This window comes from Notothenia rossii (genome assembly GCF_949606895.1).
Source record: "Notothenia rossii genome assembly, chromosome: 4".
Classification (NCBI taxonomy): domain Eukaryota; kingdom Metazoa; phylum Chordata; class Actinopteri; order Perciformes; family Nototheniidae; genus Notothenia; species Notothenia rossii.
Genome location: NC_136902.1, coordinates 8,764,630 through 8,792,430, shown reverse-complemented (window position 1 = coordinate 8,792,430; position 27,801 = coordinate 8,764,630). Strand labels below are relative to the sequence as shown.

The 27,801-nt window shown below is 38.6% G+C and overlaps 1 protein-coding gene across 3 annotated transcripts; it reads right to left on the bottom strand.

Moving 5' to 3' along the window:
* Positions 1 to 364: 364 nt before the first annotated feature.
* Positions 365 to 27,497, bottom strand: LOC307036203 (arf-GAP with coiled-coil, ANK repeat and PH domain-containing protein 3-like). 3 transcript variants are annotated; one of them, XM_079676287.1, is made up of 16 exons: positions 27,300 to 27,497; positions 24,344 to 24,456; positions 23,588 to 23,639; positions 23,042 to 23,142; positions 22,095 to 22,206; positions 21,378 to 21,586; positions 18,885 to 18,954; positions 17,971 to 18,065; positions 17,674 to 17,891; positions 16,598 to 16,687; positions 13,320 to 13,418; positions 12,357 to 12,571; positions 11,253 to 11,362; positions 10,602 to 10,712; positions 8,265 to 8,326; positions 365 to 1,604 (listed from the first exon to the last, which is right to left on the bottom strand). In XM_079676287.1, the coding sequence occupies exons 1-16, from the start codon at positions 27,402 to 27,404 to the stop codon at positions 1,498 to 1,500; spliced, it is 1,869 nt and encodes a 622-aa protein (XP_079532413.1). In that variant the 5' UTR covers positions 27,405 to 27,497; the 3' UTR covers positions 365 to 1,497. The 3 variants fall into 3 exon arrangements, with proteins under 3 accessions (XP_079532413.1, XP_079532414.1, XP_079532415.1); XM_079676288.1 differs by having other exon boundaries at positions 13,320 to 13,409; XM_079676289.1 differs by lacking the exon at positions 27,300 to 27,497 and adding an exon at positions 26,061 to 26,550.
* Positions 27,498 to 27,801: the final 304 nt, after the last annotated feature.

The window sequence follows — 27,801 nt, the reverse complement described above, 5'->3', positions numbered from 1 at the left end:
AATATGATATGTTTTGATTATAATTATTGGTCATTAAAGTGCTATCAAAGCTGGTAAAGGTGCAGCTAGTTTTAATGACTTTGTATGCTGCAGGGTAGCTTGAGAATTTACTCCAGGTGTAACTAAAGTCTGATTTAAGAGTTGATTATATTTCACATCATTAATCCAAATCTGTACAGTAACTAAAGGTACAATGTAGTTGAGTTAAAGTACACGAGTTACCTCTGAATTGTAGTGGAGTAAAAGTCAAATGCAGCATATTATTGAAATATTCAAGTAAAGTAAAAGTATCTCAAAATTGTACTTGAGTAAATGTATTTAGTAACTTCCCACCTCTGACACACAAACTGTACAGTAGGGTGAGCACTTTTAAGCAGTTTAATGTTTCCAGTATTTCCTTGTTCCTTTTCAATATTCTTATTTCTCTCTTCCCGTATGATAAACGCAGTGGGACGTATAGATAGTAGAATAGTAAAACATATAAAAGAAATCAGGGAAATTCAAAGCCAACTAAAACATAAAAAAAGGTTAAACCTCTAATGCAGAACGACAGGTTTCTAGCAGATTTCTTATTTCAACACAAGGGGTCGCTGCTGTTCAGCTACAGTGAGATGTTAAACAGTTGTGTGGCCAAACCATAGACAAGTTCCCTTCATGCATTTTGTGTAAACACAGACAAGTTTATTTTTCATCCATCTTTCACGTGCATTCCTGTTCATAGTCATACAGATATATTATCAAGTGTGCTACTTCAACACATACAGTAACATAAGCACTGCATTTCATAGTGGTACTGCAAATGACACAAAGTAATACAAAGACTACACCAGCATAGTCAATGCAAAAAAACATTTCATAACAAAATAAACGGAAAGTAATACTGCGACTTCATGGTTGTTGATGATAGCTGATGAAATGACACTCTTTATCCATACAACATAGCTGAATTCAAGTATGAAATATAATGGGAGTAAATGCATGCATTACACACACACACACACACACACACACAAATGTATATGTAAAATAAATCCTTCAATGAATCAGAATAATGAAACTGATACAGCAAAGAAATGGCAACGATTAAAGGAAATAACAAAACAAGTGCTTGACATTTTATCCAAACAATTTGTATCTAACACTGTACAAAAGCAATGCTATATTTATTTGTAAAAGCATTTCAGAGGACAAGACCAGCAAAATCCTCATTTCAATATAAAACGTTGATCCAAGAACAGCACAAGACTCTTGCGGATATAATGCTACTGTGTGATATTGATATGAAATTGAAGGATAATGACCAGCGAACAGCATCCAAAAATGAACGATTTCTCACTTAAAAGGATTAAAATGTGAGTTTTTCTGCTGAATAAACAGACTGGGTAACTTGTAACACGTTATGCTTTTTCTTTAAGATTTGATAGTAACTGTGAGAATATGGAAAGTGGCTGTTGCACTTTTCAAGTACATCATTGTGTTCCTCTGCTTATTTACCGACTACCTGAAGGAGTGCCTGAAGTGAACACTCCTTCGTTTCAGCTTCTCCGGGTTGTGGGATGCCATGTGGGAAAATTCTCGGAAGATGTCGAGGTATGTGGCGTCTCCTGATGAAAAAAGCAACGGAAATAATGTTTAAAATGATGCCACTTCAGCACTTTGAACAGTCAAAACATCTAAATACTTAATTAAAAGTAGAAGTACCAGAGTGTAGGAATACTCTGTTACAAGTAAAAGTCCTGAAATCAAAATGTTACTCAAGTTAAAGTACAAAACTTTAAGCATCAAAATATACTTAAAAGTCCCAAAAGTAAAAGTAGTCATTGTGCAGATTGGTCCATTTCAGAATAATGTATGATATGTTTTGATTAAATTATTGATTCATTAAAGTATTATCAAAGCTGGTAAAGGTGCAGTTAGTTTGAATGACTTTGTATGCTGCAGGGTAGCTTGTGAATTTACTCCAGGTGGAACTAAAGTCTGATTTAACACTTGATTATATTATTAAACCAAATCTGCAAAGTAACTAAAGGTATTAAATAAATGTAGTGGAGTAAAAGTACACCATTTACCTCTGAATTGTAGTTGGACAGCAGAAAACTTTGAAATACTCAAGGAAAGAAGTAACTCTAAATGGTACTTCAGTACAGTGCTTGGGTAAATCTACTTAGTTACTTTACACCACTGCTTTTATATAAACACAAGCGATGAGAGGAAACAGAAAGCATAAGGAACTCTGTGTAAGAAGAAGTCTAGTGAATAGAAAAAGGCCGAGGCACTGTGAAGCTTTCTGCTTTCAACTTTACAAATTCTGAGCTTTTACTTTACTCGTGGCCATGGTAACCGCTCAATCCACCGGCGTAACAAAGGCAGTCAAACTCTTTGTGTCTCCTGAGAGCTCCCAGGCTCGGCTAATTAAAAAAGGAGGAATGAACATTCCTGGCTTTCCCTGTTTATGTGATGTGTGAGAAAGAAAAGCAGGGATCACCGAGTGCATCCTTAGATATGGCTTCATGGTAAAAAAACTAAAAGTAAACCCTGCAATAAGTACTTCAAAGTACACATCGTGTACACAACAAACAACAAACCACAGTGAAAAATAGTCGAACGAAGAAGCTGATGAGACCGCTTTGGTTGGCCCCGTGGATGGGACATTTTGTTTTAAAAAACGGACGGATGGAAGCGTCGATAAGAGCAAGGTTGTTTGCAAATTATGCAAAAAGGAATTTGCATATCACCGCAGCACATCAAGCCTCAAGTATCACCTCAATGCAAAACCAATAGCAGCTAGCGTGGAAGCTAGCGTGGACGTTAGCCCGAGTGGTTTATAAGACATACAGCAGGGAGATCAACATTTTAGTTTCAAAGTAATATGTTTAAGTATGAGCCCTGTACAGAAATCAAATAATGGTTTATAAAAACCCTATGTAGTTGCAAGAATGTATAAGAACATTTCAACCTAAGTATTACATTTTATATATTTGTCAACACTCAATATACACTTATAATGGGCACACGTGCTTCAATTGCACATTATAAATAACATTGTGTTTACATTGATAGGAACAACATTATAATGCTGTTTTATGCCGTTACAATCTTATAGTTTATCTACCTCAAAGAAAAACCCAAGCCAGGAGAAAATGCAATAATAAATGTGTTATATTTTAAAATTATACCTTTATTTTTATATTTTAAGGGTCAAGGGCAACTTTGACATTTTAGCAACAGTCTACATGTGGCTATATAATAGTGTCTAAGTAGAGCTTGTACACATATTGAATGGTATATCCTACATGTTTGGGTTGAATCTTTCCAATATAACAATCTTTTAGAGCACATGTGTCAAACTCAAGGCCCGGGGGCCAAATCAGGCCCTTGGTGGATTTAATTTCGGCCCGCAGGATCATTTCTAATTACTATTAGATCTGGCCCGCCGGTATATTGCACGCATACCTTCACTCAATCCTGAGGGTCTCCTCAGCTCAGAGCCTGAGCCCAAACATTGATGAACTTGCACCCAAGATGAGATGCCAAGTATCTGCTTGAACTAGCATCACAGAGCAGCACACTGAGTTACATGGATGTTTCCTTCTGCACTTTGTTTCTTGAGACAACAGGGCATGTTTGGTTTGTTATTTGAGGGAAATCGTTTTTGAAGCAGTTGTTGGCCTGTGGAAAAATGTAATCATAAGAAGTGACTCTGCAGATAGAGCCATAAGAAATGAATGCAACTGATTATTTAATGTTTAATCTTGTTTTATAGGCAATAATTTAAGCTTTGTTAGTTCCAGGTTGAATATGTGCAATAAGTTCATTTCAATACGTTTTGCAATAAACATTGAACCAGTCCGGCCCTCGACTAGAACCCATTTTTTTTATTTTGGCCCACTGTGTATTTGAGTTTGACCCCCCTGTTTTAGAGGAATAGTACATGAATTAGTCTTTTGCTAATTCTTTGGGCGAAAAATGCAGCAAAAGTTCATTTTTGGCCACATTTTCTTGCTACAGTTTGTTTGCTGTTCCAAACTCCCTCTGGAGGGAACTTTGGAATTCTACCCTTTGCAGACCATTGACATGCACAAAAACCTTTATAACACTCTCCAGGAAAGGGAAACCCTAAAAGGCATAATAAGGTCTCTTTAAGCGAAAAAAAATGCATTAATTGAAATACTTAAGTTAACATTTTTTTATATTTTCTTGCAACTATATAGTGTTATATACACCGTTGTATAATTACTATACAGTGCTTATAAATACTCCAAAATAAAAACATTCAAACTCAAATCATGCTGTGGAAACCAGATATACTGATTCATTGTTAGTGCAGCAGCAGTTCATGATGTGTGTTAGTGCTGTTACATGCAGTGAAAGGTTGCAAAAGAAAAGAAGCAAGAAGCAAAAGGAGAGGACAGACTTTAGTCACATCTTCCATTTATTTTACTTTTAGAAGACACTGGGAGGGGTTATTGAGCAAAGAGAAGGAATCAAAACCAAACATAAGTAGCAGTTAGTGTTAATATGCACAGGAAAGTTCTTACAATATTCAAAGAAATGAACAGTTAACAGTCAGAGACAGAAAAGATACAAGAAAGTTAAAAATGGCATGTTAGAAGCAAGCAGTTAAAGTGTTAATAGTTTTTTTGTTTATATACACAACAGTCAGCAGACACATCGTACTGTACAACACATAATCCTTCAATGGCTTGGATTTTCAAAGTGCTTTCATTTGTTCACTGACAAGCAAGAAAAGGAAGTGAGCTGCTCTATTTGTCAGCGCTACGTCTCTGCTACGCGGCTAATACCTGTGTGTGTCTTCGCAAACTTAAGTTAGGGACTGTATGACAATTATTAGGGGGGTAGGAGTAAGAAAAGTTGTTTTTCCATTTCAAATTCAACACAAAAAGTACATTAGTTTCAATGGAATCAATGCGTTTTTGTGGGTTCATTCGTGAGACAGGAGAGCATTTGCATAAATATCTGAGCTTGAGTTCAACTTTGGTCGCTCACAAAATGTTGATATCATGTTCTTTATTAAGAGAACAGGGCTCATACTGAAGCTTATTAGACATGTTGCACCATCACCTCGATTTAAACTCCTTTGTTGGAGTAAAAAGGCTGCCTTAAAAATAATTGGTTGCACACAGTAATGAGACAGGAATCTTATTCTCCTATTAGCGACTGAGCTAACGAGCCGCTAAGTGAGAGATGGCAAGTGATGTTTTTTTTCTTCCGATCTGGTCTTTTATGGAATGAAATAATATAAAATCGTGGTAAAGAAAATGTCAGCAGTTAGCTCTCCCTTGCCATGTACTTTTGTAACTGTGCCTTTATTTAATCATTTTCTTGCGGGATTTAGTATAAAATGCATTTTCAGCACAAACCAATGTTATACTGTTAAGCAGTGACTCTGATCATACTTAGATTCATGGTTTAGAAATGTGTTTCGCTTGATTACAAAGCTAAATAAAAGGTTCAGCCAACCACCCAATTATTGGTCATACAGTCCCTTTGGATTCATGGCCGACCATAAGAAAGAAAGAGGTCATGTAAAAGAAGAAACACACTTGCTGGCACTCTGAGAAACTGTCTGTGGTCTTTGGTTAACCAAACCTCAACAGCCCATAGCATCTGTCAAAGACGAGCAACATCTTTGGGGAAAATATTTGTCTTTAGGCTAATTTACCTCAAGACAACACGAGAAACCAAGTTCTGGATCACTGCTACTTACTGTAGGTTATCAAAAGAGTGAAACAAAGAGTAATCGACAGACTTTGCTTCATTTCAGAGCGTAAACGGGATGATTAAATAAAGTTTTAGGCAGCAGCCATGGTCCTTGTCAGCTTTTTGCACTATCCAGCCAACGTAAGAGAGGGGCGTTCAGTCCGTTTATTATTATCTATTTCTGTCATGAATGTCATTCCATGCGGCAGTATATAATATGGACATCAACATTATCCAACAATATTAAAATGTCAAATATTCACTTACACTGGGCACACATGTAAACAAAAGCAACAAGAAGATCTGGGCAACAGCCACCCATGCATTATAAACAAAGAACAAATCTAATGTGTGCTTAATCGTGATGCTTTAGAACACAATGATCAGACATTTGAACATATAAATACTGTTTATAAACAATAATAATTGTTAGTTTAATGTGATCTATAAAAAAAAGCCCATCTTACACTGCAGTTTGAACTGTGTGTGTGTGTGTGTGTGTGTGTGTGTGTGTGTGTGTGTGTGTGTGTGTGTGTGTGTGTGTGTGTGTGTGTGTGTGCACTCAGCAAAATAATATCTACCAAAATATATCCAGCTTAAAAAAATACTTTGATTATCTGTACTGAAATCATCATTGCACTATTGCTCTGGACGCTTTGTCTTGATTCAAAGCATTCTAACTTATTCCTAAGGAGAACACAAAACTAGATTGAAATCACTGTTGGTAAGAAAAAGTGCATAATTCTGCTTTTAATAAATCATAAAAGCTTTGTAAGAGGAATGATCTTTCTTCAGTGATCTTCTACTCTCAGTCACAGTTATCTCCGCCTCACAGTTTCCCCTCAAAATGCAAACACAAGACTAGCTTTCATCATAAACACACAAACTACTGATCCTCAGGTTATTCAAACTGAACAGATCTCAGATTGAATCGCTCATGAACAGGCAGTGGTGGGATGTAACAAAGTACATTTACTCGAGTACTTTTCTAAAGTACAGTTTTACCTGAGTATTCCCAGTTTATGCTGCTTTACTTTACTTCGGTACATTTTAGAAGCCAATATTGTACTTTTTACTCCGCTACATTTATCTGACAGCTTTTAGATACTAGTTACTTTTAAGATTTAGATTATTAGCTAATATAAAATATTCATGTGTTATTAAATAGGCTTTGACATATAAATATATACCAAGCTATCCAGCAGAAGTGTATCATTCCCAATATCCTTTACCAGCTGTGGTAAACAAACAAACAAATCAATAATCATAATCCAGTTACTTAATATAACTCAATGGGCGAATATGCATAGGGAGTACTTTTACTTTGGTACTTTAAGTATATTTAGATGCCGATAGTTTTGTACTTCTACTTGTCACGGATTTTTTTTAACAATTTGATATTGCTGTTTTTTTAAGTAAAACATCGGAGCAGTTTTTCCACCACTGTGAACAGGCAATGAATTGATTGTTCTTTCCTCTATGAGACACATTTTAGAGTTAACAGGGGGTCCAGCCGCTGATTCCTGAAGTCATTTCTCCCACTCTGTATTCCCATTTCAATTTTAAGGACACAATATCCCCTAAAGGATTAAGCCACGACCACCAGTTAGAATTATCTCCGTTTCGTTTTTGAGAAATTATCTTTTGTCCATCCTTTCTGTCAAGCAAACAGCTCTTAATACTACATTACCCATGAGCCTCAGCCACCAATACCGGGCTAAAGAGACAAAAGAGAGCGATAGAGAATTTGAAATGCTTCATCATTTTAAATGGAAACAAATGATGGGTCCATAGCGGCTGAAATCATCTAAAAAGGGATTCCAAAAATAAAAAGCGAGCTAAAAGCAAATCTGAGTTTGAGCTCTGTGATTGGATGTTTCTTGCGTAGATAACTTTGACCCAAAAGTTGTATATTTTTTCCACATTTTACATAAGAACTGTACTGATGATTTAAGCAGGATTTTAGTGCTGATCGACGCGTCAGAAGTCGTCCCTTTTGATCGCATGTTAGTCAGAACAAAAGCGCCCGAAATATCTGAAATCTCATGAAATAAACTTAGACTTGTTTGTAAAAGCAAACCGTGGCAGGTCTTTGGTTCAGAGCACACTGTAGCATTGAAACACTCAAATATGACTATCTGTGGTTTGTTGACAGTAGTGCTGCTGGACGTCTCTGACCCTTCCCTGGCAGTGATTTCTCCACCATGTTGTGTTAATGCTGTGTTCATGTTCTGAATTAAATCTGACACCATTAGAGGAGCTTAACACTGAGTTAGTGGGTGATCCTAAGTGATAATCTGACTGCGATTGTTTAAAGTCAGTAGTGTATGTTTTCTGATGTAGAGAGGAAGGTAGTCTAGTGAGGAAACAAGTGAAGGAAACACCTGCTTGTTGTTGTGTGTGTTTGCTGGCACCCCCTGCACTGCTTTTACTGTAGTTTGAACCTGAGTTCTGATCCTAGCACTCGGCTATAGTGAGACAGATAAACTCCTGAATGCACTTCTTATACTGCTGCTCAGTGGGGCTGCTGATTGGGTAATGACCTGGCTGTCCAAAGGGTCCCTCCGACTCCCGCATCTCCTCGTTCATCCGGGCCAGACGCAGCCTGGAGATACAAAGGAAAGGGTGTTAAAACGATCAAAGCTGGAGAGTGAAAATGGTACGGTCTGCTTTGTACACCTTTTTTGAGTTACATATAAAGAAACAAACACAAACAACAAAATAGCACTGCTCCTACGGGCTATCTCAACTGGGTATACATGTTTCCAATATTTCACTGAAAACACAGCCTGAAGTTAAAGGGGACCTATCATGCAAAATGCACCTTTGTACGTCTTTTATACATGAATATGTGTCCCCGGTGTTCCAGGGAACTCACCAAGTGTCAGAAAACACAACCCTGTGTCTTTTCCTCCATACCCAAATCTCTTAAAAAGGAGCTGCAACGGATCTGATACAGACTGATCCAGATTTGAACACTTCTATGACGTCACAGAAGTGGCGCTACGGCTATTGGGCCAACTCCACCAATCAGGAGGAGACAGCCACGGACATTGCCGTTTGAAAGCGCTGGAGACGCCGTAGTACATATGCCAGGCCTGTAGATGGTGCTGTTCTCACAGAATCAGCCCATGCAAAGATAGTGTTAAATTGAGCGAAATGAGGAATGGCTAAAATGCATGATCTGTTTGGTATTTTGAAAATAAAAAGTATAAATGTGCCTTATATAGGTATGGTCATACACTATATTATTCAAATATAGCATGATAGGTCCACTTTAAAGAAAGAAAGTGTGTTAAAATCCATCATAGCTGGAGTGTAAAGCAATAAAAAGTGTTTTTATATAAATTATTTTAAAATGGTGTGGAATTGAAAGGTTTGTGTCCACCCATCTTACATATTTAATTTACATTTTGAGGGGAAAATAAAGAAACATTTAATATTTGGACGCATGTTTTGAATAAAGTTTGTGCCACACAAAAGTTATCTGCATCTTAAAGCGCGTTTACATTGTTTGAATATTTCACTGTAAACACAGCCTGAAGATCTATTTGTTTATTCCACACATGGCAATTATTATAAAACAAACCATGTACACTTTAAGCCGTTTTTATAGTTTTAAAAAGGTCTTGGATAAGAAGGAAGGGCTGTTCATCTTAAGCCCCGAGCCTGTTTTTCAGGTTTCAGGCTCGAAAATGACATTCCCAGAACAAATGACCATATCTTCCCTTCTAAAAGGGTTCAATTAATAATCTTTTTACTCAAAGTAATGATAAACCTGTCAGTTGGATGTAGAAGAGTCAGAATTAATATAGATGTTTTCTATTTTAAAGAAAATTCATCTAAAAGGAATTCCAAAAATAAAAAGCGAACTAAAAGCAAATCTGAGTTTGAGCTCTGTGATTGGATGTTTTTGCGTAGATAACTTTGACCCAAAAGTTGTATATTTTTTCCACATTTTACATAAGAACTGTACTGATGATTTAAGCAGGATTTTTGTTTATTCCACACATGGCAATTATTATAAAACAAACCATGTACACTTTAAGCCGTTTTTATAGTTTAAAAAAAGTCTTGGATAAGAAGGAAGGGCTGTTCATCTTAAGCCCCGAGCCTGTTTTTCAGGTTTCAGGCTCGAAAATGACATTCCCAGAACAAATGGCCATATCTTCCCTTCTAAATGGGTTCAATTAATAATATTTTTTCTCAAAGTAATGATAAACATGTCAGTTGGATGTAGAAAAGTCAGAATCAATGTAGATGTTTTCTATTTTAAAGAAAATTCAGATTGAACATGGTAAAAAACTGTAAATTATAGTGTCCGTCCAAAAGATATTTTGTACTTATAGTGAAAACTAACCTTGGATGATGGGTTAGTAGACTAAAAGCTTTAGGAATCTAAAGTACAACATATAATAAGTACTCTGTATCAAGATTGATGGAAAACAAGTGATATTTGACCTTTTTAGACAGATTTAGCAAAAAAACCCTCTTCTGGGGCCATTTGGGTGGATTTTCCTTATCTCTGGCCCCCTTGCTCAATTTTGACATGTGACATCTCTTTCTAACCGTTAGAGCCAATAGAATCGAAGGAGAATCGTCCCGCACACACTCATGTTAAAAAAAAAAAGGTGACGCTCAGGGCTAATTCAGAGGCTCACTGTTAGCATTGTGTGTTTTTTTAGATAAAAAAAAAAAGATCAGTTAAATGAGTTGTTTCCCGTTATATGGATATAAAAATATTCATAGTTTATTAAATATTAAGGTTCCTTAGATGTGGTTTCCTGCAAATGACGCGATTTCGGCGGCTTAAGAGGTTTTTAAATCCCTCAAAGATGAAGGGGTTAAAAGAAAGATTGAATGTATAAAAATGAACATACAGTGTGACTATATCCGCGTTGGCTTGTTGAACAGCTATACTCAAAGGGTCCTGGCCATCTTCATCTTCATCGTTCTGAGTCGCTCCTCTTTTCAGGAACAAACACACCTGCCTGGAAAAACCAGAGAAACAGAGATCATTACAGCAAACACACATTCAGACAGATCGAATGACATTAAGAAATATAAATAAGATATTGCAAAAGACAAGTGACAATTTGTGAATTTAAAACGCAGATATAACTTCAGGAGATTAGCAGATGTTATGTCTGTTATGAACAAATATTAAAAACAGCAACACAACATAATTCACATATTAAAAGCCAGTCTGAAGATTTCAAAGACTACATTTCCCACGGCGCCAGCAATTTAAGAGACACAGATATGGGCAACCTGTGTAGAAGACACTGTCGAGACACGGGTTTTTAACAGTTACATTACACAACGTAAAAGAAAGAAAGACGATTTAGTTTGTTTATTATATATATATATATATATTTAGGATGTGTGAGTGATAGAGATATTATCATGTCCTATAGTAGTAGGTAAGGTAATGATTATGAGTATGATACTGGACATGCCTAACTGTGCATTCAATAAAGCAACATGATCAATGTTATTCTGAAGTGGGTCATTTTGCCCCTCTGACTCACCCCGTGTGTCCCAGATACGTGGCGTGGTGCAGCGGGCCCCTCCCCCTCGCGTCCCGCTGGTTGACGTCAGCAGCGTTCTGCAGCAGGAACTCACAGGCGATCAGTGAACCCTGAAATAACATCACAACAGCCGTTAGCTTCATGCTGACAACCAGGCATTGATCTGGGGGGGGAGAAAAACAGATATGCAACACACTCCCAGCTGCTGATGGGAGTTTCTCACACTGGAGCAATTTTTGACCATTTTGAAGGGGATTTCACCTTAAATAGTTAATCATTGAATGATGTTTTTGGTTAAAGTAAGTTCATTCAACTTTTACGAGTCTCTTATTTGTTTTAGTGATATTTACAATGTTGTATTGTAAAAAGATATATGGCTATTTATAACTTTAACACAGTTATAAGTGAGGTGCAAGTCTCATCACAATCAAACTTTCCCTTTTTGTCATATTCAAGTTTTAATGTTCAATAATGATTTTGTTGTCATTTGTTGGATTATTTATTTCTTTAAATTACCTAGAATTAATTATTTATGTCATAATTATGAGTTAAATGCATCTATTAGACATACAACGGAATAGCCCTCCATTTGAAATATTTTCCGTATTGTCAAAAGCTCTTTTTTAGATTTTGCCTATCTTACTTTGTTTAACATCTGGAGGTCAATGTGGATTTGTTTTGATCGACTCTCTACACTCAGAATGACCAAAACACAGAGCTATATAAAGTAGGAAATATTTCCATTTAACCATAATCCTATAAACTGGTCCTTTAAAAGGAGCATTCACAACAATTTAATATTTTAATAAAGATTTTTAAAAAATAATGGTCAATAGAGTTTGAGATATCCCGACTGTTATTCTCTATTAAAGGTCAAGCAAAAAAAAGTATGCATCCTACATTTCCCACAATGCAACCTTACTTTAGACTACAAAATGTACATTGCATTTCACCATATCCAACCAACTTGTAGCAGGTTGAGAACCGCTCATGACTGACCTTCATGTGTGTAAGAGCTTTAAGATTCTTATTCTGTCACTGAACGTTCACTATATATCACAGCCGGGCGTCTCCGGTGTGACTCATTCAGCTCATCTGACTCACCCCGATGACGGCCTGGATGAGGGGCGTCTTCCCTTCGTCTTCGTCGTTCACCAGGTTGACGTCGGCCCCGTGAGCGAGCGCTTCAGCCATGATGGGCAGGTTTCGGGCTTTGGAGGCTTTGCAGAGCAGCGCCCCGGGGGGCAGCTCCCTGAGGTCCTCGGGGTCTGACGTCTCAGGCTCCGCCTCCCCGCTCGAGTCCTCCGACACCTCGCACTCTGAGGAGAGGGGGAGGGGAGTCTGTACTTATTTCATATTCTCATATCCAAAATACCGTCTGATACCTCTCGCCTTTATCAAGATTTCTTACATTTATAAAAAATAAACAGAAATATTTAGATTTAACCAGAGGAACAGGAAACTATAAATATAGTAAAAGTAAAATTAAATATCCCATGCTTATTTATTGAATCATTAGGGAGGTCGTACTTAATCAGATTTACATTAATGAAGGTAAAACTATGCAAAAATGAAAAATACCTTCACTAATAAATATTGTGTTTAACATAAAAATATATATTTTTAAAACCATTATCTTTTTGAAGTTCAAAATTAGATAATGTTATTCAAAAATAAATCCCATAATGCCTTGCAGTTACACAGATTTCAGGTGTTTTCATAAAAGACGGTTTTAGTGGAATAACAAGAAGCAGTGTAAATACATTTTGAAATTTAACAAAAAAAGACCTAACCAGGTAGCATTTATGAATGACTTTAAATTATTATTCTTTTACCATATTTACAAAAACAAAACTTTTTTCCAGCAGAAACAGTTAAATGATTTTTCCAAAAAGCTATTCCAGGTAAAACAGAAACAATATTCCTTTGAGAAAGAGCACAGATCTTACAATAAGTATTAAGGCACTTTTTCTGCTCTGCCACATCAGTTGAAGGAAAATCAAAAAACAGAAGCTGATTCAAAATCCTTCATCGACATCAGAAAGTGATTCCTCTCCGTGGACTCACCCTCGGTGACGCTGCCCACCACCGATCCGAACACCAGGATGTCCGAGCTGCCGTCGGTGCTTCCTCCCAAACCGCTGTCACTGCTGAGGCCTGCGGGACCAGGAGGCGCCACAACACGGACACATTACTTACTCCGTCTCTTTCTCACTCGTCAATACAGTTTAAAGGTCACCTATTATGCAAAATCCACTTCTTCATGTCTCTTCTACATCAACGTGTGTCCCCTCTTCTTCATGTCTCTTCTACATCAACATGTGTCCCCTCTTCTTCATGTCTCTTCTACATCAACATGTGTCCCCTCTTCTTCATGTGTCTTCTACATCAACATGTGTCCCCTCTTCTCCATGTCTCTTCTACATCAACATGTGTCCCCTCTTCTCCATGTCTCTTCTACATCAACATGTGTCCCCTCTTCTTCATGTCTCTTCTACATCAACATGTGTCCCCTCTTCCTCATGTCTCTTCTACATCAACATGTGTCCCCTCTTCCTCATGTCTCTTCTACATCAACATGTGTCCCCTCTTCTCCATGTCTCTTCTACATCAACATGTGTCCCCTCTTCTCCATGTCTCTTCTACATCAACATGTGTCCCCTCTTCTTCATGTCTCTTCTACATCAACATGTGTCCCCTCTTCTTCATGTCTCTTCTACATCAACATGTGTCCCCTCTTCTCCATGTCTCTTCTACATCAACATGTGTCCCCTCTTCTCCATGTCTCTTCTACATCAACATGTGTCCCCTCTTCTTCATGTCTCTTCTACATCAACATGTGTCCCCTCTTCTTCATGTCTCTTCTACATCAACATGTGTCCCCTCTTCTCCATGTCTCTTCTACATCAACATGTGTCCCCTCTTCTTCATGTCTCTTCTACATCAACATGTGTCCCCTCTTCTCCATGTCTCTTCTACATCAACATGTGTCCCCTCTTTTCCATGTCTCTTCTACATCAACATGTGTCCCCTCTTCTTCATGTCTCTTCTACATCAACATGTGTCCCCTCTTCTTCATGTCTCTTCTACATCAACATGTGTCCCCTCTTCCTCATGTCTCTTCTACATCAACATGTGTCCCCTCTTCTCCATGTCTCTTCTACATCAACATGTGTCCCCTCTTCTTCATGTCTCTTCTACATCAACATGTGTCCCCTCTTCTTCATGTCTCTTCTACATCAACATGTGTCCCCTCTTCTCCATGTCTCTTCTACATCAACATGTGTCCCCTCTTCTTCATGTCTCTTCTACATCAACATGTGTCCCCTCTTCTCCATGTCTCTTCTACATCAACATGTGTCCCCTCTTCTTCATGTCTCTTCTACATCAACATGTGTCCCCTCTTCCTCATGTCTCTTCTACATCAACATGTGTCCCCTCTTCTCCATGTCTCTTCTACATCAACATGTGTCCCCTCTTCTTCATGTCTCTTCTACATCAACATGTGTCCCCTCTTCTTCATGTCTCTTCTACATCAACATGTGTCCCCTCTTCTCCATGTCTCTTCTACATCAACATGTGTCCACTCTTCTTCATGTCTCTTCTACATCAACATGTGTCCCCTCTTCCTCATGTCTCTTCTACATCAACATGTGTCCCCTCTTCCTCATGTCTCTTCTACATCAACATGTGTCCCCTCTTCTCCATGTCTCTTCTACATCAACATGTGTCCCCTCTTCTCCATGTCTCTTCTACATCAACATGTGTCCCCTCTTCTTCATGTCTCTTCTACATCAACATGTGTCCCCTCTTCTTCATGTCTCTTCTACATCAACATGTGTCCCCTCTTCTCCATGTCTCTTCTACATCAACATGTGTCCCCTCTTCTCCATGTCTCTTCTACATCAACATGTGTCCCCTCTTCTTCATGTCTCTTCTACATCAACATGTGTCCCCTCTTCTTCATGTCTCTTCTACATCAACATGTGTCCCCTCTTCTCCATGTCTCTTCTACATCAACATGTGTCCCCTCTTCTTCATGTCTCTTCTACATCAACATGTGTCCCCTCTTCTCCATGTCTCTTCTACATCAACATGTGTCCCCTCTTTTCCATGTCTCTTCTACATCAACATGTGTCCCCTCTTCTTCATGTCTCTTCTACATCAACATGTGTCCCCTCTTCTTCATGTCTCTTCTACATCAACATGTGTCCCCTCTTCCTCATGTCTCTTCTACATCAACATGTGTCCCCTCTTCTCCATGTCTCTTCTACATCAACATGTGTCCCCTCTTCTTCATGTCTCTTCTACATCAACATGTGTCCCCTCTTCTTCATGTCTCTTCTACATCAACATGTGTCCCCTCTTCTCCATGTCTCTTCTACATCAACATGTGTCCCCTCTTCTTCATGTCTCTTCTACATCAACATGTGTCCCCTCTTCTCCATGTCTCTTCTACATCAACATGTGTCCCCTCTTCTTCATGTCTCTTCTACATCAACATGTGTCCCCTCTTCCTCATGTCTCTTCTACATCAACATGTGTCCCCTCTTCTCCATGTCTCTTCTACATCAACATGTGTCCCCTCTTCTTCATGTCTCTTCTACATCAACATGTGTCCCCTCTTCTTCATGTCTCTTCTACATCAACATGTGTCCCCTCTTCTCCATGTCTCTTCTACATCAACATGTGTCCCCTCTTCTTCATGTCTCTTCTACATCAACATGTGTCCCCTCTTCTTCATGTCTCTTCTACATCAACATGTGTCCCCTCTTCTCCATGTCTCTTCTACATCAACATGTGTCCCCTCTTCTCCATGTCTCTTCTACATCAACATGTGTCCCCTCTGTGGAAAGAGACTCTGAAAGTCTCAGGAACAAAGATTCTCTCTCTTTTTGTCCTGATCCATTTTTATAAAAACCTGTCTGAAAATGAGCTGATCAGATTTTGGCCACTTTATGATGTCATAACGATGTTTTGGCTTGTGTAACCATTAGCCAATCAGCAACCAAGGTAACCCCCCCCCCCCTCCGTATCACCTGAATCTCCTCCTAGAGCACCATTGAGTTCTTTTTAACCAAATATCTCTCAGAGGGGCGTGGGGAGGGGCTCCTTATTTTCATCTAAAGTAACAGACAGAGAATCAGCACTTTGGAAACAGGGCTGAAACAGAGGGGATTATGGGTAATGCTGCCATGATCTGTTTGGTGTTTGGAGACATGTTCTGTATATATCTGAGAGCTATAATAAAGTAATGAAAAACATTATAATAGGGGACCTTTAAAGGAATACAGCTTCTGGATGCTACTGTTCATGGTAGAGAGATTGCATCGTGACTCGCTTACTTCGAGGCCCAGATCCCGTGTCAAAGTATGAGAAGAGAGAGTCGAGCTCATCGGGACAAAACAGAGATTCTCTTCTGAACTTAGCAGCGGCTGAAAGACAAACACAGGAAACTTGTAAGAACAAAGAAGAACATGTATCAGACCAACTTAAAACAGCTGGAGCCACATCTTTAAAGCTTCTGTATGTCACCTTTTAGCGAGAGCTGGCACCATTATGCAAAATGGCTGCTACTGCTTTTTAATACATTCATGTCTTTGTGTTTGACCACATTATGACACAGAGAAGGAGTGTGTTTGATGCAAATTGAGGCAATTAGCTGGAGGGTGTTGAAGTAAGTAAGTAATCGCCTTCATAAGCCGTGTGACACAGCAGCTGCTGCAAATCCAACTGATCCTGTTGATGAATCGGCTAATCAGCGGACGGAGCTACAATAACGGCGTAAAGAAGTGGAATTATTTGCCGAATGATTTAAAGGGCTGGAAGAACTTTTTTATGTTTAAGAAAATGTATAAAGAAAGCGTAATTAATTAGACAGTATGAAGTTTACTTGTGATTGTGTTTGGTTTTAGGTTTCAGTATTTGTAAGCAACTGTGACTGAAAGAATATTGCTTTTATTTCACTTTTTTTCTTTTTATGGTTATTTCCTTTATTTAAGGGGCAGGTCAAATAAAAAGTTCTTCTCCCTGCGCCTTTCCACCATGCGCTATAACAGAATAGCAACCAGTATCAGTGTACATGTTTTGTTTTTAAATAACTGCCATGTGTGGAACAAACAAATAAATAAACAACTCACTTCCTGTTGTTTTAAAACACTACATTATTGAGTGTTCTTGCATTTTAATGTGTGAGTCTGTGTTACACCTCGGGACTGTGGGAAACAGTATTTCGATCTTTCTGTGTGTACAAACATATTTTGAGATTGACAATAAAGTTGACTTTGACTATCATGAACCTGTCTCTATCACCACATGGGGTATTTTTGCAAAACCCCTATTCCACTGGTTGCCATGTTTCAGTGTGAACTTTTTTTTGACCATCCAGTGAGGCTCCAGAGACAGAGACTCTCGGAAGTACCTGAGGAGAGGGTGGACGGGGAGATGCTTCCTATGTCGTGTCGATACCTCCGCCGTGTTTTAGGAACCGTGGTGGCGCTGTTGTGCCTCCGACACTTCTTCACGCTCCACCTCCGCTCCGACTTCCTCTCTCCGTTGATGAGGATCTCTGTGGAGCACAGCTTCTTCAGGAATTTCCTCTCCACGTACTTTGATTTAATCCAAGCCTCCTTCTCCTGCCTGCAACGGACCAAACACCAAAATTATAGCACACTACATTTGAATACATTTGATTAAGCTGTATTTTAGGAATTCCTACCTTGAACTGGTCGGTAATGGTTTCTTTAGACCTTGTTCTTGGTATGAGCCTTCGTAGATGTGGTTGATGACACTGTTCCCAAGCTCACACATTAACTACAAACCAAAGACAAAGAGACATTAATGGTGTCCTTATTAAGACTGATTGTTTAGAGCAGTTTTAGGAAATTAGTTTATTTGCTTTCCTGAGTAAAACGAGAAGATTGGTAATCTCTACAACTAGAGCTACAGCTAAAATATGGTTAGCTTAGTTTAGCATACCATTTGTTTCATTGGTGTGGTTGTTTTTAACTTTTATGAACCCAGGCTAGCTGTTTCAACCTTTTAAATGGATTTTATGCTAGGCTAAACTGTCTTAGTGTCTTAGTATATTAAAGGTAGAGTAGGTAAGAAAAAAACCAGCTCGAGTGCGCTAGAATTTGAAAGTACGCAGTCGAAAACAATCTGCCCCTTCCTTCACACTTCCTTACAGAGCCCCTCCTCCAACACACACGAACGCGCACATGACCAATGAGGGCACGAGATAAGTTTGTGCACAGATGGAAGGCTGACAGGCAGGTAGGCCATCCAGTTACTTTAGCCGGGCCGGCTCAGATGATTGGTCGTGCTTTTTACAGCGCCACGGCTTTTTTAAATGTATTTATTGTCAAAGCATTTAATGTATTCATTGCTATCGGGATGTTAAGAGCATTCCATGGAATATAACAACAAGTGTTTCTGAAGTGAATGACCTACCCCGCCTTTAAGCTAAGAAAAGCTAAACTAAGCTAGGCTAAGCAAACAGTCTCCTTGGTGTAGCTTCAAAATCAAATAATAATTTCCCCCAAAATGTCTGACTATTCATTAAGGAATTTGGTAATAGTTGAGAACAACAACTACCTAATTCTTGCACGAAACTGCTAAGACAAACTGTACCTTTAATAATTCTGGTTCCCATGAGTCCAGTGTGAGAGAGCGAACCTTCGAACAGTGAACTCCCAGACTCCTGCAACAACAAAAGTGTTTATGTTTAAAAAAACAAAGTAATTATGTTCTGTAGTCAAAGAATTTAGAGGAGAAAGTGCAGTACTTTAACTAGTTTGTGACTTAAGGGAAGAGGTTGCCTAACACAGGAGAACAAGAGAATATAAATATAGATTATAGGAACATTTGAATAAAAATAGGAAAAAGTAGCATGGAAAATTAAGCATATATATTATACTTAACATTTATCATATCATTTTAGTTTTCAATATGTGTATAACCCTACCATCCGCAAAGATTAGAAAACACCAAAACATTTAAGACAAAACTATAAAACATAGAAAAAGACCAAAGGAAAAAAAATAACATGCTTTTAGTTTGAAATGTAATTCTCTCTGACATTATGCACCAATACATACAAGTAAACTCATACTCTAAACTCTACTTTGTAAACCGCATATAGATTCTAATTAACGTTTTTTATTATAATTGTTCCAACAGATGAATCATACACTTTGTTGACGGTCTCTGAATAGCTGCAGGGATCTAACATCAGATGAGTTTTATCCGGAGGGAAATGAGAGAAGCTAATGTCATGCAAATCACAGAGTTCCACACATGAAGCTGTTTGGTATCCAGGCAACCGTGGCACAGTCACAACAAAAACAAAAAGACTGACGCTGTGTTTCTCCCTCTGCATTGTAACAAGACGTCTGATCTCACTGAGAGACGAACATGAATATTCAACAGGTGGGATTACATCAGCGGTGGTCATTTCAAAATATAAACGCACACACAACTCCAGAGGGATTTCTATTCAAGCCAGGAGTGTGACGTAACAGAACATGAGATCTGTCGGAGGGTCTGACAGGAAATGAAATAATAATTTAGCTATTTTTCACTGAAACTCGTCTTTATCTCCTCACTTAATCTTATTCCCTGATCCTATAAGCAACGTATCACACTGTAACCCCTTCAACAGTGTGTGTGTGTGTGTGTGTGTGTGTGTGTGTGTGTGTGTGTGTGTGTGTGTGTGTGTGTGTGTGTGTGTTGTTGGCAGGAAGTTCTAAGTGTCTTCCACAGCACAATTTAGGGTCAAAGTAACAGACAGTTGGCATCACTTCCTGTTTTCAGTGCCATCGTCCTCACAGCAACACTGGCAGCGGCAGAAGGAGTATTCAGATATTTTATTATTTATATTTTTATGGAACCTTTTCTGTGCAAAAAGAAGCATGTTTGACAACTAGAAGACATCTTTTTGTAATTGTACGAGCATTAGTTGGTGACATCACATATCTTTTTGTTGCCAATAAAAAAAATGAAATGTTTGATTTAGACTAAAAGAAGTTGATATTATCTCACCACAACTGAAAAATGAAAACTCTTAGGACTTAAATAACAGGTCATTTACAGACAATTATTAATTTCGGGAAAATGTTTATCTACAAAGTCAATTTAGCAATCAGTTTTAAGTGAGTAGATGTATAAAGGAGCAGAACAAGTTAATACTCAAGTGAGATATACTATAGGAACCTAAAAAAGTGTAACAAGGTGCAGTGATAATAATACTTCTTATTTTTATTTGGCAGCACCTTTCAGGACACTGTTGTGGATTACTTCCAAAAATAGCATTTAAGAAATACTCAAACGGATAATAACATCAAAACAAAAACATAAGAAAACTCGAAATAAAAAAAGAGACATTTTTAAACAGACTGGCAGTACTTTAGCCAATAAGTCATTTTAGATTAGGGGTGGGCGATATGACGATATATATCGTCGTGACGATATTAGGTCTCCACGATATTTTTTTTTTTTTAAACTATAAAAATAAACTGATGTGAAAGACATGCTCTAAAGCTGTCTAGTCAGGATTCAGACAGTATTGCACTTTATTTATTGTCTTGTTTGATTCTGTTGGCTTATATTTTATTTAATCAATAAGGTATTTATATAGTTTTTCCCTTCAGTTATGCTAAAGTCTTTTATTGCGCTTCAAGTATAAAGTTTACATTATAATTGTTTGGCACTGACTTTTCCTCATTGATGTTTTATGTTTTACTTAGTTATGTTTTACCCTCCTTTTCATGTTTATTGATGTTCACTGCTAGTGCTACCTCAGAAAGTTCATTTCTATACTGAGAAACTGTGCCTTGAAGCCATATCAAAATGTTGAATAGTTCATTCTCGGATTCATTTCAGAAATAAAACCAGCTTGAAATGCTATTTTGGTCTGTTACTCCTTTTTGTTTTAGTTTCTGTTACCTTGTAGGTGTTAAGTAACTTGTTGTAAGTAACTTGTTAACCTGTTAAGTAACTTGTTAAATAACCATAATAACCGACATGAAAAAATATCGTGATATATATCGTCTATCGTGATACTGCTTGAAAAATATCGTGATCATATATTTTTCAATATCGCCCAACCTGAAAACTCTTCTCTACCTGTGGATGCCGGAGCACTCGATGCACAGCAGGATGCCCAGGTTGATGGAGGCCCAGCGGGGGTCCGCCTGGCCGCAGTCGCAGCACTGCTCGTTGCCGGGCAGCAGCTGGATCCTCTGCAGGATGCTCTCCCCGCGGACGCTGCGCTCCCGAGGCTCGCTGGCCGAATCGATGCTGCTGGTGGACGGAGAGGCCGTTCTGTCCAGGTGCTAGACAAAAAACAAAGAAAAGACAGTCATTAGGATCACAGAATACGCTCAGGTTATCAGAGACATTCATTACAAATACATTTCTACACATATTTTGAATTGGTTAAAAAGGTATACAGCCAATTGTTAGTCAAGGTATATGAGTCTTTTAAACAAGTGAGCTTCAGACATGCTGATAGATTACTAAGCTAACCATCTGCTGGTAGTAGATGCCCTACTGTACGGTACTTATTTATAATTTCATTTAAACATCACATGCATGCATCTCGGAGAAACGATTAGACCTTGTATTCCAAAAAGGGTCAATCTAGACCACATGCTTAAAATGCAGAAATTAACCTAAATACTCCTTTAAGGTCTTTAAGGTCGAGTTCACCTTACCGTCTTCTGTGTATCTGTGACACTGTACTTGTATACACTTGTCTTGTAACTCCTATATCACCAAATAATTTTTTTGTTTTTTAAAGAAAAAAAAGCAAATGAACCTAGATGTATATCTGAGGCTCACCTCTATGTAGTACGAGTCTGGGCTCTCTCTGTAGGCCGAGGCGATGCTGGCCTGAACCGCCTGAATCCACGACTGTCTCAACTTCTCAGACTCTGCCTGAAGCATGCAGCTCCTGCAAAACACACAGAAGAATTACCATAATCATAATTCTCCGTCTGTACACATCTGCATAATGTGACATATGACATGCTTAATAGGGCTGACACAAACAATTAAGTTCATTATTGTTAGTTTATAGAAGTTTCATCTATAGAATAAAATAGTGAAAAGGGTCCATCCAGTTTTTAGCCCCAGGGTTTGGACTAAAGGGCCTTTAGTTTGATATGACATCAAACAGAAATAGGAAATAGATACCATATACATCCATATTTTCAAATGGCCAAATTACTTTAACGATTAATAATTGTTCTGTTTCTTGAATATTTGAATAAACAAATTGACAGTAATAACAAAAAGGTTGTGGGTGACAGTCATCATGTTTCAGTTCTTACAGAAAACATAAAAACCTCACCCTTCAGATGGGAAGGATTATACTGAAAGTACTTTGCACAGGTGAAGAACGGCCACATATCTTTTTTAACTTCCTCGAAAAAGAGCCTTTCAATATTCATGGAATAAACAAAAAAAGGCAATAACGGAGCAAGAGAAGATGCAAAGATTGACTTGGGCACGATAACATATACAATGTATAACTGGGCGTGACATAAAAGGGTAGATATTACAATTCACCCTCTGAGGAGCATGAATGTGTGTATCAGATTGCATTCAAGGCTATTAATGTCATACGGACATAGCTACAGTGTAGTTATGTCGATGAAAATCCTAGGTCCCAGGCTCCTCCAACAGTGCAACACAATAAGTAGTAAGTAAATACAATCAAAAAGAATAGAAGTAGTGCCATAAGAGTCTATTGCATGTTAATCCATCCAATACTGAACAATACTTACTTGGAGGGGGAGACGACCTCGAAGCAGAACCTCCTCTCGATGTCCTCACACGGTTTAACGGAGCACAGCCGGAGGTCCTCCACCACCACCGTGAGAGAGTCCTGAAAACACAAAAAAACTTAAAATGGTGCCGCCGTATATCTCACTTGGTCGTTTGGTAGCGCTGGACGCAGGTTCGAATCCATCCAAGAAATTCATGTGGCTTGCTAGTTTTAGAATAGAATAGAACGTAGAATAACTCTGCTTACCAATAAGGCTGCCTAAACACAACACAAACATGTTCCTACTTCATGATATATATATTTTTCCTGGCAGTTAGAGTACGTGACTATTACATATTCACACACACTGATGTCAAGCAGAGAATACTGACCTGAAAGCCACACTCAGATATCTCTTGACTGAGATGATGGATTTCACTAAAGATCACCATAACGCTAAAAAAAAACATCCAACCCCCCCGACCCTCCATTAAAGTTGCACTTAACCACTTAGAGCCCACTTTACAACGGGGAGAGCTGATAGCTGCCAGATATACGGACTCACCTTGAGCTTCTTCTGGTAGACCAGCTGACTGTTCTGTATGGAGAACCACCGCCTGCAGAGAGAGGGATAAATAACTTATTATAGAAAGGATACGCTTCCAATCGTTAAGGGTCAGCGTGCAAAGGGGAAAAACATTGTGTCCATGTGAGAGGAATTCCTCACATGGCTTCACATCACAAACTCTTTAACCCTGAATCTGCCTCATAGTGACAGGAACATGCTGAAACACCGTGAGGAGATAGAAGTGCATTCTTGATTATATTACATAGCATTTAATACTATATTTTAACATATTGTACTCGCACTACCTCAATGCATTTACCTTTTCATTTGAAAGGGAACCTATCCTACTAATGTTCAGGTTCGTATTTGTATTGCTTACATCCTCTAATGTTCAAAAAGCTCTTTATTGTTCTCATACTGTCTGTGCTGCAGCACCTCTTTTCACCCTGTGTCTGAAACCAGAGCCCAGTCTGCTCTGATTGGTTAGCCGGGGGGGGGCGGGGAGTGTGTGAGAGAAGGATTTTAGCCTTTGCAGACCATTTACATGCACAAAAACATATATAACATGAAAGGAAAAACCCCTAAAAATCAGTATTTAAAGAAAAAATAATAATGAATTGCACACTTTAAAGCCATGAATGCCAAACATTTGCTGGTTGCAGCTCCTCTGATGTGAAATGTTTCATCATCAACCCACTGTGTATACTAATGTGATACTCTACAGTGAATACAGATGTGTGCCCTCTTAGTTACCTGTTCCAGGTCTTGAAGGCGTTGCTGGCCCTCTTGAACAGGTAGCCCTCCATCACCACACCGTTGGGGGCGTCCACGTTGAACTCCACCTTAGAGTCGTCATAGGAGAAGTCCTGAAAGAGAAGAAGAAGAGACACATAAGACTCCAACACACAACATTTAAAACAGCAGATGATTGAAGGCAGGTTGAGCCTTTACATCGTCCAACAGGAAACAGAGCTTCAGAGAAGAGCTGTGTGCTGTTCCTGGAATACCAGCAGCATTGCATGTGCGATGTAATGTACATACAGTCCATTAACCGACCGAATCAGCATACACTGTGCGGCCGTGTGGAAGAAGTCACGTGTTTTAGTCCATGTATGCGTTGGAGATGCATGCCAAGTTCCTGCCTGGCACACTGGGGCCTTTCGTAACTCAACAGATGTGAATGTGACGTAAATCCTTACATGAACAACATATGATTCATGAGAACCTTTTCAAGACTTATACCATGACATGTAGCACTTTAAAGCTAGCCAGCAGAGAGTGACACAGGTATTTAAAGCTTAGCTCAAAAACATCAGTGTTTTGATGTAGGAGTATGACACAGCATATCCTGAGAATGCGAACAAGCTATATTTAAGAGGTAATATAATATACAAGAGGAACAGAACATTCACTTATCCATAATCTGATTTAAACATCACATGCATGCAGACATGAGAGACGACCAGATGGTGTTTTTCAAATCAGGTCAATTTAGGCTGCACGCTAAAAATTGAGAGATTTACCAGACATATAAAAAACTACCAGAGTATATGTGAGTGTAACTGCACTGTCTCATAACAGGGTGTGTGTTCACCATCCACTACTTATTTGGTGTTTAAATGATAGATTAGCTGGTTGCTCTGCACCATGTAATCATACAAATGTTGTCAACATGTTGAAGAAAATAGCGCTGGATTCCAAAACACATGAGAGAAATATAGTTTTAATTATTGCTCTTCATCAGGAATCACATTTACAAAGAGAAACAAGATGTGTACTACATAGACTCAAGTCAAAGTGAGCAAACAATGATAAAAGAAAGAAAGACCAAATCTAGGACAACACAGACGACACATGTCAGAAAAGGCTTAATACAACTGAAAGTTAAAAAAAGATATTTAAAGCTAGAAAAGACGGGCAATACAAGAAAGACAGTTTCAACATAAATATGGTTTGAAAAACGGCACTGGCGGCATAACAAGTTAAATATAGCAAAAAGAAAAACACATAGAAAAAAATGAGGATTTGTTCATACCATGGATTCAACACATCACCATTTCCTTTAAAGCATAATGGAATCCATTAATAAGAAAGTATGAGGTAAAAAGTTCAACACTATACAAATTATGCAGGAATTAAACATGATTGCATTTTCCTGTGCAACTAGCTTCCAGTGTGAACACCTATTTAAAAATGTGCATGTACGTCATTGAGCATTACACCTGGGAACCCCAAACATTTTTAGATTTTAATGAGAGCAACTGTGCTGACAGAGAGTTAAGTAGGAGAAAGAAAGAGATACTTTAACAGTGAGATAGAGAAGTAAAACTACTCCAACAACAACACACGCAGATGTCTCGTAAAAAAACAGAGATAAATACTCCGGATACAAAAACAAATATCATGATAATAACCAGTTAACAATCTGAACCAAAGAAACAGCCAGCCAAAGTAATGCAAATCTACCCACCGAACTGCGGTCCCAGCGGCCGAGGATCTTCATTTTCAAACGTTTAGTGTGTTTCAACAACATTTCAGAGCACAAAAAGGCAACAAAAAGGGTTTCAAAATAGACTCCTTTAACGCAGATCCCTCAGAGCAGCAGCAGCATGACTCTCCTCTCTCTCTCTCAGCGGAGGTTAGCGCATCGTGTCGCTGCGTAATTCCAACAGTGCGTTCTCCACTACAGCCACCTGCCAGCCTCAGGATTAGCACTGATTAGCATACAGCTGCTAACGTGGAGCAACAGTGGAAACACCTCCCAGTACTGTAGCCGCTCCCGACTCAAACAGGCTGCTTTGACACTTCAGTGTTTCAGTTTTCAAACTCCCTAAACACACCTCCCTCTCTGGGGAGGGTCCTCTGTTGACCCAGAGGGAATCTATCAGGCAGGGGCCCAGATCCCCCAAACAAACACCTCTCAGGGCGTGATTTACCATTGCTGTAACAATCTTTTTAGAAGTGGATACAAGCCCATTGCTTAAAAAAGCCCGTTAGCCACTGGAGTTTTATAAAATAGCGACCATTTTCAAAAACTTTATGCCATTTCCAGCCGATGAAACATAATTTTACCTAGATCAATTTTTGGGGGGTTTTGGTAGTGAATTACATGATGTTTCCCTATGGCGAAATCAAATATACAATTTAGAAACTTTTGGGTGTCATTTTAAGCACAACATGTTTAATTATGGGGCTTATTAGACAGAATCTGGGACAATTAACCTAACTAAGACTAGTTTTCTATGTTAGCAGAATAAGTCACCCGTCATTGAACACCTTGATGTAACCAGGACTACCTCTAAAGTAGCTACTACAATCCTACACCTCAAAATACAACCACAACCCCCACTACCATGCATGTTCGGCTTTCCATTGGCACATTATTTTGGTTTTGGCTCAGATACGGTAAAAATAAGCTTCTGAACAACTCCTTATGTCTGAATTTTGGTTTCTACTTGGTCAAAAATTGGTGATTTGACAGCAAGAGCATTTAGGTCAAGTGGAAGTGATGTTATTGCAGAAAAAGACATTTGGAAGTCATCTTGAAAATGCATCTTGGATTGTTTGAGTGCTAACAGGCTTTTTTTTAAAAAGTAACCTCCAAGGAGTTTAAGTGCCGATGTTAGTACTTCTCCTGGTATATTCAATTATCTGAAGCACTACAACCAACCACAGCCAACTATTAAAGATAAGAAGTCAAACAGCTTACCTTCAGATTCCTCCCTTTACCTGAACACAACATCCCATGCAACACTGAAACAAGATGTGCACTGTGTGCTACTCTGAAATCGCTCAGGCTTACAACAAAGATCATCTATTTTTAATGATGCAACGTCACACAGGCAGAAACTGAACATGAGTGAATTATTGAAGCAGCGGGGAAACAGAGACTTTCCAAACGATGGGAAGCAAAGTGTGGGGAGGATGCAGACAAAATGTCCTGATGTTTCCTCCACCTGCTGCTGAGCGTACTGACGTTACACCTGGAGAGCCAACGCCAAATAGAGACCCCCGGATGGATTATTCATGATGTGATTGCTTATTGCTTATACAGTCCCGCCTCAAAACACATCTTTTCAACTCCGTCCACCCATAAGCCCCCCCACCCCCCTCTCAATCAACTTCCTCTAGACTGCCTTTTTATTTTTTTTATTTTACTATACTTACTTGTTTGCCTGTCCTTGTTTTTCTACCCTCCCTCATATTGTAAA

What these genes read in the sequence shown, in the direction of transcription:
- LOC307036203 (XM_079676287.1), bottom strand. Translation starts at nt 27,404, where the DNA reads ATGATCTTTGTTGTAAGCCTGAGCGATTTCAGAGTAGCACACAGTGCA. An exon ending in GCCTTCAAGACCTGGAACAG is followed by an intron (nt 23,640 to 24,343) that starts GTAACTAAGAGG and finishes CTCTCTCTGCAG; the next exon opens with GCGGTGGTTCTCCATACAGA. An exon ending in GAGTGCTCCGGCATCCACAG is followed by an intron (nt 18,955 to 21,377) that starts GTAGAGAAGAGT and finishes TTGTTGTTGCAG; the next exon opens with GAGTCTGGGAGTTCACTGTT.